This window comes from Thunnus maccoyii, chromosome 15 (genome assembly GCF_910596095.1).
Source record: "Thunnus maccoyii chromosome 15, fThuMac1.1, whole genome shotgun sequence".
Taxonomy (NCBI): domain Eukaryota; kingdom Metazoa; phylum Chordata; class Actinopteri; order Scombriformes; family Scombridae; genus Thunnus; species Thunnus maccoyii.
The window spans coordinates 1,371,716-1,390,025 of NC_056547.1; the positions used below are offsets into that span (position 1 = coordinate 1,371,716).

At 38.6% G+C, this 18,310-nt stretch overlaps 1 protein-coding gene across 1 annotated transcript in view; it reads left to right on the forward strand.

Annotated features, from left to right (window-relative positions):
• Positions 1-18,310, forward strand: part of npr1a (natriuretic peptide receptor 1a) — a 41,522-nt gene that overhangs the window by 2,091 nt on the left and 21,121 nt on the right. Inside the window, exons 2-5 of the mRNA XM_042435807.1 lie at positions 4,608-5,344; positions 10,293-10,483; positions 10,751-10,864; positions 12,731-12,899. Of these exons, the coding sequence (XP_042291741.1) occupies positions 4,630-5,344; positions 10,293-10,483; positions 10,751-10,864; positions 12,731-12,899 (1,189 nt within the window). The 5' untranslated portion in view covers positions 4,608-4,629. The remainder of the gene's footprint in view (positions 1-4,607; positions 5,345-10,292; positions 10,484-10,750; positions 10,865-12,730; positions 12,900-18,310) is intronic.

Consider the following 18,310-nt stretch of genomic DNA (forward strand, 5'->3'; position numbering starts at 1 on the left):
TTACTGGTTGTAGCTGTTTGAAGGAAAGTCGATTAAAATACTTTATAATGAATCATGTTTTATAAACTGATCATGTTTTGTTTGTAAAGTCACTATTAACTCCAGCTGATAAATACATGCAATAAGTACAACATATCCGTCTGAAATACAGAAATCTCAAATCTAAATACTCAAGTAAACACAAGTACAAGTACCTCAAAGCTGTAGTGAAGTGAAGTACTGTGAAAAACTCATCAGAGATACTTTGAGTTTTAAAACTATGAACATAAATATTACTAATTAGTCTTTATTAAAGGACCGTGCACGAAAAACATGAATCTCAAAATGAGAAGATGATTTTTGCCATATTTAGCTATTAGTTTATTTCCATAATCATATTCTTATAATATTCCCATAAGATCCCTTTAATATTCGTTAAATTATCCTTTTATACTCTGATAATATTCCCTTACTATTCCTATAATATTATTGTACTATTCTTATAATATTCTCATAATATTTCTGTAATATTCTTATCATTTCTTACAGTGTTCCCATGTTGTCTGTGATGTTTGAGCCTGTTTCTATAATCTTCTCTGTGTGGTTACAGTCAGCGTCCACTGTTGTGTGTTTACTGTGTGTTTGTGTGTATTATAATGTGTGTGTGTGTGTGTGTTTTGTGAGACTCTGCTGCTGTTTCGCAACAACACTTACATAATACTGAAGACCGCTGGAGAACAATAGCACACACAAACACACACACACACACACACACACACACACACACACACACACACACACACAGTGAGTGAGTGTTTAGTGGAGGTGATGTGTCCATGTGTTCATGTGTTCATTCATTTAGTGCAGAGTAAAGACCTGATGCGTTCAATGACACTCTGACATCGGAGCTTCATTCTGTTTGATTGATGTTGATGCAGAATCAGATTATCTGTGTGTGTGTGTGTGTGTGTGTGTGTGTGTGTGTGTGCTTGTACATCTATCTTTGTGAGGACCAGTTTGGGTTTTAGACCTGAGGAACACATTTGAAGGATCTTTTAATATCCAGTATGAACAGGAGGAATGATTACAGCGAGGAAAACCTCTTTCACTGCTCATACGGACACCTGACTGCTGTCTGAGGTTAGAATCAGGGTATAAGAGATGCATTATGTCAATGAGAGTCCTCACAAGTCTAAAAAGACAAACATATATGTGTGTGTGTGTGTGTGTGTGTGACATCACTCTATATGTCGTACGTCCCTGACAGTGACACTCGGCTGCTCTGACAGATGAAACTGTGAAATATGATTTCTGCAGGTTACACAGAGGACAACGAGGGGGTGGGAGGGTGGGGGGGTAAAGACATCTGTAATATAATAATAATAATATATAATATAAATATAACTTGAAGAAAAAATGCTGCTGAATTAAAAAATGCCTGCAGTAAAATGAGCGTACAAGGTGTTTCAGTAAAACAACATATATTTATGTGACACCAACCTTTATTTATCTGTTTGTACAAACTAATAAAAAAACTTTAAAAACTCCACAAATGTAACATTTTAATTTACACGTCTCCTAATTTTATACTGATTTCCTGACTCCATTCATTGGAACGTTTCGGTACGCAGACCTTCATCAGGTTATTTAAATAGGTTGGTTGACCGACGTGGACCAATCAGATCACACAACAGAATGACATCACTCATTTAATCAATCATCATTCAAAATCATCTTATGGCTCTCAATGTCGACAGGATAAATAGACCAAGAAATATAAAAGGCACATTATACATAGCCTAAACGGCACGCAGTCACGACCTAGAAAAGCTACCATTCAAAAGATAAACACCCAGTATTTTCAATAACGAATTAAAATCTGATAGGAGCTTAAAAAATGAGAAAGGATTAGAGGATTTTGCAGGTGTGCAAAAGTTCTACTCCTTGATACTGATTTCCTGGAAATGTTTTGAGTAATTTGCAGATATTTAACAGTTAAATTTTAGGACATTTGGTACAAATTATAAGAAAAAAACAGAAGACAGTGTTAAGTTTGTAAGCACTCGCTCATTATAGGCTATTTGGGTTCATATGAAGTCAAAACTTCCTGATAAAGTAGACTTTTTTTTCTTTAACTGACAGAAATGACTCCGTTTTCAGTGTGTAGTTTTGTGTGCTAAACTTAGCATTAGCATATTGGGTTTTTCCATACTTTCCTAAAATTAGTTGCTGTGTAACTGTTTATTCTTCTTCTTTCTTTGTAATTTGGGAAATGTGCTCATTATAGAGTTTCTAAGAAACAACTTAATATGCTAAAATGTAGTTTGACACTGAAAACTGAGTATTTTCTGTCAGTTAAAGAAAAATTACTAAAAAAATTATTAAAGTTTGATAGATTTTTTTATTTTACAGATTTTCCATGTGAAAAATGTATGCGTAACTGTGAATTACCGTAAAATTTTAACTACGAAAATGTTGCTTTTTTCACATAAAAGGACTGTTAAAATGTGTGTATGTGTATTTCATATTAAAAAATGTCAGCGCTTCTGACAGAAACGTGTTTTATAACAATAATTAGACATTTTTTAAAGGTGAATCCATTGTTTTTATAGATTATTACACCTTTTTAACATGAACAATCTATTAAATATACAAGATTTTCAAGTAAAATTGCACAAAAAACTCGTATTACAATTGATATGATCTTAAAGTAAGTAGTTTGATAATTTTATAAATAATTATGAAGCTGATTACCTGTTTTATAACAGTATTTTTACTTTTTTTTTTTAAAAAAATCAGTGGTATATCATTTTATTACATGAAATATAGATTGATTTTAAAAGATTTGATCTAATATTATGTAATTAAACTCAATTTAAAACAGCACATTTCTGTCATTTTTGTATTATAGCAGTGTTAGTCCATTTTTATAGGAAATTGAATTGTTTTAATAGGTGGAAATACCCCAATTATCATTAAAAACTAAAAATACAAAAGATTTCATGTAAAATTAAAACTATTAACTGTATTTTAATTATGGAAAATTACTATATATTTATGAGATGGTTATTTTCTGTTATGTTACAGTAATTTATTGGCGCTCCAGCTGCTAGCATTTTACTGTTTTTTACAGCGCAGAAAGTTGTTTCTTATAATTGGTACCAAATTGCACCACAGTCTCTGTAAAGTGTCCTAAAAATTAAATACCTGCAAATTACTTCAGGAAATGTTACTGAATATTTCCAGGAAATCAGTACAAAATTAAAAGACCTGTAAAATAAAGCACTACGCAATATTCTGTTTCAGACGATCTGATTAGTTGTCTCACACTAATTGAGATGTTCACAAAAGTCGAAGCTTCTGAATCCCTCCTAGTGATTCTGTTCTTCAGTTAAACTTTATTATTATTCATGTTTGCAGGTCGCTGTTGTTTAACCAGGTTTATCCTCTGTGCGTCCGCTCAGTCAGTTAGTTCCACATGACTGCCCTCGCTCTCCCACATGGGGCCCACATGGAGCTACTGGACAGTTTATGGAGCCCACATGGACCTGCTGGCTGAGTTCCCAGAAATCCCAGCAGCTCCTGAAGGGGATGCACATTTTTTAAAAAGAAAAATATTGACTCAATGAAGCAACAGTTCCCAGAAAAAGATTTCATGTGAAGCTTCAAGTGTAGAAAATATTTGTTTTCAGTTTTTATAAATAAAGTTTCACCTGAAAGTTCATCAGCACGTCGTCGAGAAACGTTTAATGTAGAGTCATGGTGACGTAGTGACGCTCTCAGGGCTGGTTGGTGTACTAAAAATCACTGGGTTCAGATACTGTGTTAATGTTGTTCTGAGCCAGTTTTAATGTTATTTTTTATTATTTACCCAAACTAAAGCTTGATATAATCTACTCTACTCTTTTTTTTTTTACTCTTTTTTTCCTCCCATGTCACAATTCTATTGGTCAACGGTAAAAACTCACATCTACTCACAGATCTACTGATCACAGTGATTCTGTAGTATCTGTAATATCAGACACAGCTTCATTAAACAGCCTTTTTAATCCAACTATTTATAATTTTTGGCAAATTCCATATACATAAAATGAAATGGACCAATAGAAAACCAAACGACCTTATTTCTAATTGATATTGAGCTCTGTTTCAACCAAGCGGCAACTTCCGGGGCTGAAAAATGAAGCCAATGCGGAAGTGCCAAAAACTGCAGTTCCTTGAACGGCCACTTGAGGCTCCAAAAGCGAATCAATCCCCATAGACCCCCATGTTAAAATGCCCAACTTTACAGCAGTAATAAACTCACTTGTTTAAATTTTATTAAACCGTAAAGTTCTGCATAATGAAGGACATGGCTGCTTTGAGTGACAGGTCCACCAGCCGCTAGGTGGCTTGTTTCAGCCATTCGGCCCGCCTCTTTGCCCATTTCTGCCCATTTTCTCTTCAGAAACCAACAGGTGACGTCACGGTAACTACGTCCATATTTTATACAGTCTTTCTACGTTGCTGCTTTTTGAGTTGAGAAAGAAAAAAAAACCTTTGCTCTTCCGTCATACAGAATAGAAAAAATAACTAAATGTAATCAAAAAAATTGTCCTCATGTCAGCTGTGTGTCGTTTTCCCTGCAGCTCGTCTGACAGGCTCATCATTATGCTGTCCAGGTGGCCCCGCTCCTCACCCCTCCTCTTGCTGCTGCTCGTCCAATCAGCTGTGTCCTCTCTGTCCGCTGACAACGCTACAGAGGAGCTGCAGGAGGTGACTCTGGCAGCCATCTTGCCCCAGACGAACACGGACTATGCGTGGTCATGGCCTCGCGTGGCGCCGGCGCTGCAGCAGGCAGTGCGGCAGGTGAACTCTGACCCATGGCTGCTGCCGGGTCTGAAGCTGCGGCTTGTTCACGGCAGCTCAGAGAACCGCGACGGCTTCTGCTCCGACTCCATAGCGCCACTGGTCGCCGTCGACCTCAAGCTGTCCCATGACCCCTGGGCCTTCATCGGGCCCGGCTGCGATTACTCGTCCTCGCCAGTTGCCCGCTTCACCACGCACTGGGAGGTTCCCATGGTGACGGCTGGTGCCCGCGCCATCGGCTTTGAGATGTACACGGCGGTCACCAACACGGGCCCGACCCACAAGAAGCTGGGCGAGTTCGGCATCAAGATCCAGGAGACGTTTGGCTGGCGGCGGCACGCCATGCTCATCTTCAGCAACAACAAGGACGCCAACGACGACCGGCCCTGTTACTTTGCCGTTGAGGGGCTCTACACATTGCTAGGCAACCGCAACATCAGCATCCACGACTACGTCATCGAGGTCGACAATGTCGACTACAAGTTGATGATCCAAGATATCCGTGAGAACGGCCGAGGTCAGACACTGCTTCTACTGTTTCCTCTTCTTCCTCTTCTTCTCTTTCTTCTTCTTCTTCTTTCCTTCCTTCAATGGTTTGTCTTCCATTAGTTCAGGCGCTTCAACTGCTTTCACTTCTTTTTATTCTTCTTCTTCCCCTCCTACCTTTTCCCTCCGTTGTCCTTCCTTCTCTCCTTCTCTTTCCTCATTCTTCTCTCTTCTTCTCTTGATTACTGGCTTTCTCTTCCTTGCTTCCTCTCTCTTTCCTTTTTTTGATTCATCCTTCTTTCTTTTGTTTATTCCTCCCTTCCCTCCTTAATTCCTTCTTTTTCTTTTTTTAAAGTTTACTGCCCTCTCCCTCCTGCTGTTAAATGACGGTTAATTATTATTAGATTTTTTGCTTCAGTGAAACTCACTGAACTCTGTCAATGTGTGTGTGTGTGTGTGTGTGTGTGTGTGTGTGTGTGTGTGTGTGTGTGTGTTGTGCACACCTGTAAATAATCAATAAGAGGAATTTAGTGTAGAAGGAGGAAGAAGTGTATCTTTTCTTCATTCTTATTCCCTGACATGTTCTCCTCTGAAACATGTAAAGACAGTAGAATATAACAATATAGTAATTTTTGGACTCCACTCGAGTAGCTCTGCATGATTCAAAAGTTCAAAAAACTCCTTGTTTATCTCATACTGGCCCTTCATGCAGCCTCTCAGTATAAACTGTGTCTCTTTATAGTCCATCTTTAAGGCCCCCCTCCTGATGAGCCCACTCTGTTCTGATTGGCCAGCTTTAAGTATCAGAGTTGTGTTAAGTTACCGCTGACGCGAACCCAACATTTCTTGCTTTACTGTTTTAAATTAAAAGCTTTTAAACGACTAAATAATGGGAGACTTTTATGGTGGAAAATTTACAGGAAGTAAAAATGCGCTAAAAACCGGTCAAAACAACAACATTTGGAGCTATTTGTTCAGCGGATCAGTTAGAAATAACGCAGGGAGGAAGATTACAAGCAGAAACAGCCATAGTGATGATGATGTTTTATGAAGAGCTGCAGACAACCAGCACACCTCCAACAGGTAAACTACTTATTTTACTTTGCTGTGCTGTGTAACGGTGTCGTGGCTTAGCGTAACTACTCCCAGAGCGGAGCAGCAAACTCACCCGGTTTGCACGTAGCAGAAATCCATCATGAGCTGACGTCAGCTCGGGCTGAAAGTAGAAAAAACCGTTGGAAACTGAGCGTTCAGAGCCTGAAGCTGCTGCTTTCTGCTCCCAGGGATTACTGCTACGTACGTTTACCTCGTTATTTGACACGTCGGCCACTTTTAACATGAATATCCGACATTGTGACATTATATATATATATATATGTCTGAAAATAAGGTAAAGCATAACATATCCCTTTAAAGTGAAGCTTTTTTCTAACTGTTCTGTCAGAGTGTCGTCATGTAAGAGGTGGATCAGGACTTCCTGTGTTCACGTCCTGGAGAAACGGCGTCTTTTACTTCTTCTGTGACGCGTACGTAACTAGAGTCTATGGGCGTGGTTTAATCAGGAGAGGGATATGATTGGATCACACTTTGTGTACTACTGTTGTACTGATGTTTGAATTTGTGACGTCATTTTTGTCCCAGAGGCAGATCAGTGGTTATCATTTGATATATTTCTTGTATATATTATATATGTTACACATGTTGTTTTCAAACTAAGGGGTCGATGTTTGTTCTCACTTCAGTGTGATAGTGATAGTGATGTCACTGTGACATCCTGCTCTTAAGCTAGTTGAACTGATGAAATTGTTTCTATATGAGCGTTGTTTGCTGATCTCTGGGCTTAACTAGAGATATCTCTGCCTTAAGCCAACTGTTTTAGAAACAGCGGGGATCATGAGGTACCTAGATGAGCTAAATTTGAAGGATGTCTTAGTTTGAAGTTATTGATTGATCATGAGGTGTCTGTTGGATCATCATATGACCATACTTGTTTGTAAGAAGGTGTAACAGTTTGTGGAAGTGTCTGTTTAGGGACCTGACTGTTTTTAACTTTGCTGCTGGAGAGGTTTAAAGCTTTCTGAACATCTCTCCAAAAATACAAGATAATTGTATTTTTGTTTTGTAGTTTTGTATGTGGACATTTGTGTAGTTGTTAGTGATGGTGTGATGGATTGTACAGTGTCTACAACTGCTTCAACAACTAACAATGTTTAATGCTTTCTTCATGTCTCTGTGTGGTTCTTGAGCAACGATGCAAACATTTCCACAACATGACATAAATGACTTTATGAACGTGAGCAATTCCTCATTTTAAAGCAATAATCTCGAAGATTTTTATTTACATAAATGTTAAGTCACTATCTGTCATCGAATGAGGCCTATGGTCCTCTGATGAAGCCCTCGCATTTGCAGTATTATGAACTGGGTGTCTGTGGCGGCATTCCTGGAAAAAATCACAAGCGTTGCTCAATCAGTTAATTGTTTTTCCATCAGCCAGCAGTGGTTGGTCCGCCGGAGAGGATAGGCGGAGCTAATGCAACAGGCTGCTTTGTTTTTTCTGGTCTCCGCTAGCGTTGCCAACTGACTGACATCACACAGACAAGACTGTTTGGATCTCAGGGAGGTGAGGTCCAATTACACACCTGCAATTACCGCTTATCGCCACAGGTGCCGCCAAAGAGAACAACACGGAGATCTTCAGGGTTTAATTAGCGAGTTAGCTACAGCTGATAAACTGTCAGTTTTTATTTCAGTGAAATTGATGTTCAAAAGTGAGAAATGAGAAGATGTTTCTGTCCTTTTCTGTCTGAAATCAAAGTCTTTTTAAATATTAACAAGACTATTGATGTAAATCTGCAGCTGTTGACGAGGATTTCAATATTACTTATTTGTTTGTTTGGATTTCTTCCAGGGTTCATAGAAAACTAATGACTGCAACAATTTCAATATGTGAATCTGAAGTCAGATTTCATACTTACTAACAGCAACAGTAACTAACGAGGCTGAACGAAGGGTCAGTTTACTACACTGATCAATTGATTGCTGCGACTTCATTGAAATGAATCAGTTTTAGATCAGAAATGTCTCAGTTATCAGTGATTCTGTGACCAGAATCTGCTAGCGGCAGCCTTTATGGTTTGTTTATTTGTTTTAATTAATTTCAGAATATAATAGACTGATAACAGGTGTAATTATTCGCATTAGTAAGCGAGTGCTAGCAGTTACAGCTTATTTTAATACTCATCTGGCTAAAAATGACTCATGCAAATATATATATGTTTGAGACAAGAGACGTTCTTTATTAAACATTGATACATCCTGCGTCTGATTCATTTATGGTTGATTGAAAGTTCTGACGAAACCTTAGAAACAAATCAAACACACCATTTCCGTTTGACGGCTGCCAACATGTGTTTGTGAAGAACAAACCTGTTCTGGTCGAATCGACTAAAGTTGTGGAATTAAGAGTTCACACATTAATGTCTGGTTGGTTAATTAGACTTAGATTCAGCGCCGTGCTTTGTTCAGATAACATGATGCAAACCGCGGTATTAAAGCCCGTCATCGTCTGTCGGCCGTTAGAATTAACAAGCTTATATTCACTGGGATTTTCATGAGCCTTCTTCTTCTATGAAAATTTTATAAAAGTTTTATTGTAAACTATGAAAGTCAAAACTTCAACTTTCATCAGGTCACTATTTGCCCACCACTGCTATAGAGTAAACTCTTCTATGTTATACTCTTTATCCTGAGTAGTTCAGTATAAAAATACGTTATTTACCTTTTTCTTTTTCGTTTTAATTCTGGGTGAAATGGTCCTGACGATGCAGTGTTTCTCTGGTTGAAATTTAATTGACCATAGAGATAAAATCTGACAAATAAAAGATAGTTAATTGACAGCTTTATCTTCCCTCTTCATTAAAACTCTTTACTGAATGAACTAAATGTGAACGGGGAGAAAACAGTCACAAAGAAGCTAGCATGTTAGCGTTAGCGCACCAGCCTGCAGGAAGTTACGACGTCGCCGAACTAGAACCAAATATTTCACAAACACGTGTGGATTCATTTCACTGTGATGTGAAGCTGAACATGTGACGTTTGTCCCGCTGGTGGCGCTAGAGGAGGTTCAGGACCTACAGAAGCTGACATCATGGTGAACATGACGCGAGAGAGATTAAATCACACACACACCCACACACACACACACACCCACACACACACACACACCCACACACACACACACACACACACACACACACCCACACACACACACACACACACACACACACACCCACATACTAAATGTTCTCATCATCCTCTAACTGAGGCCATCTGTTGCCGCTGGCGATGCTGGCTGGCACTGAGAGTAATTACCCCTGTTCTCCTGTGTGTGCATGTGTGTGTGTGTGTGTGTGTGCGTGTGTGTGTGTGTGTGTAAATTACAACATTAATCATTATTCATGTGTTAAGTTTTGTTCCATTAAACCTTCAGTCACACTGCAGGAAATAAAAACATGTGAAACTGTGTGAACATGATCCGTGAAAATTTGGAGGTCAGAACAGAAGACAAGTGTGTTTTTTTTTACATTTTATTTTTGCTGTAATGTTTGTGGGAGAGAAAAGAGAGTTATTATCATCATTAATTAAAGAAATACACAATGTGCATACACCATATTTGATATAAATATAAGTTTTCATTGCCTTCTTTTTTTTCTCTACTTGTGGAGTCATATTCAGTCAGTTCACATTAACAAAACCAATAAAACCAGCTGGACAAAGGAACTCAACCACAAACAACAACTTTCAAAACAAAGATGAAGCTGCTCAGAGTTTCATTAAACCACAATCCACTGCATGAAGGAAACAGCTTTCTTCTCCCTCCTCACATCCCTTTTTTCTTCTTTTCCTCCTCTTCTCTTTGTCTGTGTTACAAAACAAAGTGACTGGCTTTTCTTCTTCTTCTTCTTCTTCTTCTTCAGTGGTATACGTGTGCTGCTCCTGGGACATATTCAGGACTCTGATGGTCAAGCTCTGGAATGAGGGGCTGGAGTTGGAGGACTACGTGTTCTTCTTCATTGATCTTTTTGCGGAGGGTTTGGGGCACCAGGGTCCCGTCAGGCCGTGGCACCGGGGAGAACCCGACGACTTCATCGCTCACCACGCCTTCAGAGTGAGACTTTATTCTGATGGTTCAAAAACAAAAAAGCTGCTTTAAACTCAAGTTTAGACTCTTTCAGATCCTTAACTGACGTATAAGTAGTAGTACAACACTGCTACTCCATTACAAGTAAAAGTACCTCAGATCTGTACTGGATTTAAAATAACAATAACATAACATTGTAGAGTTTGTGATTTCTGATCTTGTTTAAATGTTGTTTTCATTCAGACAGTAAAGACCTCGGAGGTGAAACGTGATATTTATTGTGTGTGTTCTCAGAGTGTGAAGGTGCTGACCTACCTGGAGCCGCAGAATCCAGAATATCTTCAGTTTGTTGAAACTCTGAAGAAAGACGCAAAGAAAATGTTCAACTTCACCATCAAAGACTCTCTGGTAGCACACACACACACACACACACACTCACTGCCACACTCTTATTATCAATACTCAGATCATTGATCTGGTGATATTCTATATTTTTCTTTATGTTCAGAGCCAAACCAACAAGTACTGTGATATCTCACTGCTCTCTACAGATCTATTAAAAACACGTCAATGAGCCACACCGCTGCAACTACTGAGCCTTTTTAAAAATGAAACTATATATTTGTGAGCTGTTTTTTAAGATTTTCATCTTCAGTAGGAACTTATAAAATCCACTCCTAATTAAACTTCATCTACAGTAATTATTTCAACTAGCAGAAAATTGAGCTAATTTGGAGCGCTGTGGTAGGCGGATGGTTACAGCACAAACCACATAACCACAACGTCCCCATGTCACACTCCTCTCTCTCCCCCTTTGGTTCTTTGTTTCCTATCTGCTTCTCCACTATTGTGGACTGTAAAAATGCCCCAAAACATATCTTTAAAAAAATTAAAAAGGAATGTGGCTAATTTGTATAAAATGTCCCAAAATGACAAATGCTCCGGTCTGATTGGTGAGCCTTTGGTGTTTGGACCCAAGTGTATCTGCTTGCAGGTCTATTTCAAAAATGAAATTATATATTAGCGAGGTCTTTTTAACACATTATTATTATTATTTCTTTATACTGGATTTGATGATAATAAGAAACAACGATAATACAGAAAACCAGCAGAGTTTTACTTTAGAGATGTCAGATCAGAAACAACTCATCTGAATTGTTTGTGTACTTTTGAAGAGTTTTGTTTATGTGTGTGTGTGTGTGTGTGTGTGTGTGTGTGTGTGTGTGTGTGTGTGTGTGTGTATGTGAGGGAGTTGACAGAGTCTGATGGGTCACAGACAAATAAATGTTCATGTTACATATTACATATAGAGGACCAAGAACAGAACCCTGAGGAACCCCAAAAACTACTTACTGACAGTCAGTAGGATGATCATGTTGCAAAAAACTGTAACTAAGGCACCAAATATGGATTTATCCGCTGCTGAAAACAGTCACTATTTCCTCCTGTTTTTTAAAAACGACAATGACCAGCTATTTTAGGAAATTACTGAACATTTTTAAACATGAAACTTAATATTTGGGAGCTGTTTTTAAGGATTTACGTCCTTAGGATCAGTAGGAATAAAGAGCTTTCTTTAGAGTAACATCATGTGTTTAGACCCCAGTACACCTGCCTGCAGGTCTAGTTTAAACATGAAACTATATATTTGTGAAGGGTTTTTAAAGATTTATGTCTTTAGTAAGAACCAATGAGCTCTGAGCTGAGAGCTACAGACAGAGATGGACTAACATGTTGGTGGATTTTAGTCTGAACAGGAGATTTAATGACAAGAACAAGAATATAGAATATAGAACAACAGCTGCAGTTTCTGTTCTTAAATCCAAACATCATCTGACACACAATGAGATCTTATTAAATCAGCTGTTTGATATAAAACACTTCAAAAGTAGATTTTCTTTCAAAAAGTCAATAAAACAAAAAAGGCAAACATTTTTATTTCTATCTTGACTTGTCCTTGACTAAACATGTACATAAATTAATGATACACAGACTATAACTACAAAATGAAATTACAATAACAGAACACACAGTACAAAACAAATACAATCAGCTATTTTGTTTTTATTGTAAGCTTGTACCATTTTCACTTATTTTCTAATGTCTACATTTGTTGTGTTTTGCTTTTTCTTGTTTTATTGTTTCTGTTGTGTGGAGCTCAGGTAGAGATCACTGTGTGGAAGATGATAGATCCAACTAAAGAATGAAGAACAAAGCCGTTAGATGTCAGAGAGCTGCTTTGTAAAACTGAAACTGTGTCTGTGTCTCTGTCAGTATAACCTGATAGCTGGAGGTTTCCATGATGGAGTGATGCTGTACTCTCAGGCTCTGAATGAGACACTGAGCGAGCAGAACTGGAGAGGAGGAGGAGGAGGAGGAGGAGCAGTCCAGAGGCCCAGAGGAGACGTGGTGACCAGGAAGATGTGGAACAGAACCTTCCCAGGTGAGAACAGAAACATATTTTCTCATGGGAAACATTTCAGAGTGTCACAGGGGAACATGCTGCTGGATGAGAAACTTCTGGCAGAAAACCACAAACAGAAATATACTGACAGCTACAAGAATATGTTCTCACATCCTGTAAAAAGAGAAACACTCGAAGTAAAAACACTCTGTCACATGTTAAAGTCCTGCATTCAACACTGTAAAAAACAAAAAAAAAAATGGATAAAGTCACAGTGATGTCACCCATTGGTTTCTGGACTGCCATTTTGAAGTCCCCAGTCTGGCAATTTGACCGTCACCATCTTGGATTTTTGGAGCCAGAAGTGACCATATTTGGACGAGAGGCTGGAGATGACCCTAGCGCTAGCTGCTAGCTTGGTTAGCAGGGTGCATTTACAGTCTATGGCTAACTGTGATAATGCTAATGCTAATTTTTGCTAGCAAAAAACAGGCTTAAAACCCTTAAAACAAAATGTACTTACCAGAAAAACTGACCAGCCGACTCCTTAGGGGGTCTTTTAGTACAACCAAACGCTCAACAAGACTTTTGTAGGTGACCAAAATGTTACAATTAACTTTAATGAGCTGAAAACACACTGTGAAATAGCAGCAGCTACGCCTGTACTCTGTGAATCTGGGGTTACGCAATCAACATTGTTGCTCAGGCAATCACGCGGTAGCCCCGCCCTAAAGCATACGCTGCTTTATCGTCTATTTTACTCTAAATGGGACCATAACTTACAAAATGAACATCATGCTGTATTGAAGAAGACTTGAAACTAGCGATTGAGACCATAAACTCATTAGGAAAGTGTTCACTGAGGTAATAAATCAAGTGAGAAGTAGAGTTATTTTCTCATGGACTTCCATACAGTTGGCCAGTGGAGTCGCCCCCTGCTGGCCATTAGACAGAATGCAGGTTTAAGGCACTTCAGCATTGGCTTCACTTTTCAAACCCTGAGCTATCTGGTAAAAGCACAGAAATATTATAAGCTAAATGTAGTTAAAGTATCAAAAGGACAGTAGCTGTCTAATAAATGCAGTATAGAAGTATGAAGACAGAAAGAAGACACAAAATTCGGTATTTGATTTACTTTTCCTCATGTGTTACATGTATGAAACATCTGTTTGTGTCCATACTGCGTCCTCACTAAGACGGTTAAATTTGGGAACACATATTTTTATATAATTTTCAACCTTGTGTTCAGACTGAAATGGTGTTTTTCTTTTCCTAAATGTTGTCCAGAGTGTTCAAATATTAAAACTGAACTTTACTGAACGATGACGTGAGCTGCACACTGAGACTCTATGTGTCAGTAAAGTTTCAGAAAGAACCAACTTTCTCTGTGATTGATCAGTTTAAATATTGATAGCTGAATACAGAGCTGCTGGTGTCATTAATCAGTATTTATCAGCTGGCTGTCTGTCCCAGATGTGGCTGTGAAGCATTTTTGTTGTTTGTTAACTGAAAAGAGAAGAAGAAGAGGAGATTTAACTGTTTTTATGTTGATCAGGTGTTTCTCTGTGGACAGACATCTCTACATAATGTACATGGTTTCCCCCTGCTTCCGGTCTTTATGCTAAGCTAAGCTAACCACATCCTGACACAGCTCTGAACATGATACTGAACATGAGCCTCAGCAGAGTTCAATCATCTCGGACTGACTGGCCAATCAGAGTGCTCGCTGTAATTTTCCCGTCCTGGTTGTTGGTTTCAGTCCCAGACATCCTGTCTTCATGTTCCCAGTGTCAGACCGCCATGCTACGCTAACACGCTAACTCCCTGCTGAACCGTGAGAACATGTGTGTGTGAGAGAGAAAGCTTCAGTAGAAAAAGAAGAGAAGGGAAACCATCAGCGTCTCCTTCCCATGGTGATCTCACCAGGCAGTGCTGCCTCCTGATTGGCTGACTGGTCAGAGCTCATTTGATTGATGGAGAGCTGTGAGAAACATCAAACCAACTTCATGTTTTTATTATCACATGTTATACAGCGTCAAACAATATAATCAATAAAAATGCAACTTCTGTACATCCACAGGAGGTCTGATGATTTCCACTGTATGTTGCTCTGTTTTTAAAAACAGAGCAAAAAATAGTGAAGCTTGTCAAAACAGTGAAAATAGTGAAAAAATAGTGTGTCTCTGTGTAAATTAACCCTATTATTAGGTTATTCAGAGGTCAAAGTGAATTTTGGATCAAACAAACATTTTATTGATCATACATTTGGGCAAATACTCTTTCCTCAAAGACACATCTGAAAGAGTTCACAGGGATCCACCAATCAGATCGTCGAACAGTTTCTGACCTGAAAAGTAAAAAACGTCAAACAGCAGCTTCTGACTGGATGAAAGAGAGTGAGACTGAGGTCACCACAGAGTTTAAATCCAAACAAAGAAAGACAAATAAAGCAGACAGACTGTGATTTAAACTCTATAAAAATGTCTCGGTCCGTCAACCGCTGTGTTGTTTCAAACATTAAATCATTCGTTTGGTTTTTAATAGAATCACTTTTTGTTTCTTTAGTTTGTGAAACATTCAAAGACAAACAGACGAGATGTTTCATCATGTCGATGGAAAAATCCAGAAACTGTAAAGCTGTAAAACTGTTAGAGACACTTCACTGAATGTCCTCAAACACTGAGACACAGAGAGAGAGAGGACAGGACAATAAATACCAGACAGGACGGGATAAAACTAGACAACAAAGACGTCACGAAACAGGACATTAAAAAAAAAAAAAAGACAAGACAGGGACGTCCTGGTGGTGCTGGGTCCAACTATATTGAGGTTTTACAGGTCCCCCCTCATTTCCTGTCATCTTTCTGCCATCAAATGAAGACAAAATATTTCAACAAATCAAAAAAAGATAAAAAAAGACAAAACAGGACATGAGAGGACCACAAGCCAACATTTTTGCCAGACGTAATGAAATTCCTTCCAGGTGTTCCTGAGATATTGTGTTCACAAAAGAATGGGACAGACATGAGATGACAGTGACCCTGGCATTTGGACCTTTGACCGCTACAATCTAATCAGTTCATCCTTGAGTCCAAGTGGACGTTTGTGCCAAATTTGAATAAATTCCATCACAGCATTCCTGAGATATGTTCATGAGAATGGGACAGACAGACGGACAACCTGAAAACATGAAAACATGATGCATGAATGAATGAAACAAGTCAACACAACACAAAACTAGATAGGACGGAGAAGGACAACATAAGACAAGAAAGACAAGACAGGACAAGAAAGACCAGGGACAACAAGACGTTGGAAGAAAAGACTAAACAAAAAAGGACAAGGAAGACAGGAAAGAAAGAGACAAATGTAGACAAGACAAGACAAATCAGGACAAACGTAAAGAGAGACAAGAGATTTATAGCGTATTCCTGTAAACAGATTCATTTAAATCATGACATCATATTTCAGCTGACTGTAGCCCTACCCCTCGTCTTCCGTCCTGTCTCTGCTTTCAGTTACTCCTCATGTTATGGGGACATAAATCTGTTTACACAGTCACGTGTGGGGACTCACATCCCTTTTGGTCTACAGGAAATGAATGTAAGTCAATGTAATGTCCTCTAAAGTGATGGAAACATGTGTGTGTGTGTGTGTGTTGGGGGGGTTCAGGTGTGGAAAACAAACGTCCTCAGGAAGTGACACGCTGACGGCGGGGCTCAGCTGCCGATGACTGACTAATGTGATCACACACACAGCTGAGAGAGTGTGTGTGTTTGTGTTTGTTATTAATGTTTCATAGAAACAAGTCAACATTTACATGATATACACTTTTATATTTACATTTTCTGAACAAAAGAAATAATCAATAAACAGTGAAAACTGATCAATATGCAGCCTCAACTATTAGTTTGACAGAAATTTTTGAGTTTTGATAATTGAATAATCGTCTTTTTTTTTTAAGCAAAAATGCCAAAACTCTGCTGGTTTCAGCTTCTCAGATGTGAAGATTTGAATCTTTTATGTGTCGTAAACTGAATATTTTTGGGTTTTTAGGACTGTTGGTCGACCAAAACAAGACATTTGAAGACATCACCTTTGACTCTGGGAAATTATAACGACCATTTTTTCACTAGTCTTTTACATTTTATAGTCAAAACAGTTAATCAATTAATTGAAAGAATAATCAGCAAATTAATCAATAATGAAAATAATCATTAGTTGCAACTCAGACTGGTGACACGACTAGAAAGACATCTTTATCATCATTATCAATAAACTTAATTGGGAAAAAATGCAACAAAATGAAAAAGTAAAATAAATAGTCATGTTTCAGTTATCAGTCAGCTGTGTGTGATCAATAGTTATTGATCAGTAATAGTTACTGTGCAGTAATCGGACCTCAGTGTTTCAGTAGTCTGATGACCTGCGTTACCTTTGTGACATCTGAGAGGACGTACGTCCCTCCTGTGCACACTAACAGCTCCCTCACATTTTATTGTGAAGGGAGACGTTTTGTTTCCTGCAGCAGGAAACTGACGTCAACTTCCTGACGTCCTGTCAGCAGGTCAAAGGTCAGAGTGCAGTGATGAGTCAGCAAAAAACACAACAACCTAACATCTGAGAAGTAAAGTTTGGTGTACCCCAGGGATCGATCCTTGGCCCGATGCTTTTGACATCATTTGCAAATATGGTATTAATTTTTACTGCTACGCTGACGATACACAGCTATATGTACCTGTAAAGCCAAATGACCTTTCCCAACTCCTCAATTCAGAGGCATGTTTATCAGAAAATAAAAAATGGATGGGTATGAACTTCTAGCTGTTAAATGCTGATAAAAAAGAGTTATTAGTTGTTGGACCAGCCATTTGAATGAGAACTTGAGTGTTGATATTGATGGCTGTATTATTTCTGAAACTCGACCATTAAAAACCTCGGAGTGATTTTTGATTCTCGTCTGACATTCCAGTCTCATGTCAAGGCCATTACCAAGACAACATTTTTTCATCTTAGTAATATTGCCAAAATCTGGCCTATTTTATCACTGTGTGGTGCTGAAACTGTAATCCATGCATTTGTATCTTCCAGACTTGATTATTGTAATGTCCTTTTCTATGGTCCTCAGCTTGTTCAGAATGCTTGACAAAAACTAGAAAATTTGACCATATAACACCCAGTCTGGCCTCTTCACTGGTTACCAGTGCAAGCTAAAGCTGATTATAAGGTTCTTCTTTTAACTTATAAGGTCGTGCATGTACCTGCACCACCTTACTGTACTTATCTGAGCTCATTACACCATATACACCTGCACCAGACTCTCTCGATGCTGGTCTCCTGGTCATTCCTTCAGTTAGCAAAAAATCTGTTCAGAGCATTTGCCTGCCGTGCTCCTTCTCTGGGATGGCCGTCCATTACATGTTAAAGAAGCACGTTCAGTTGAAATTTTA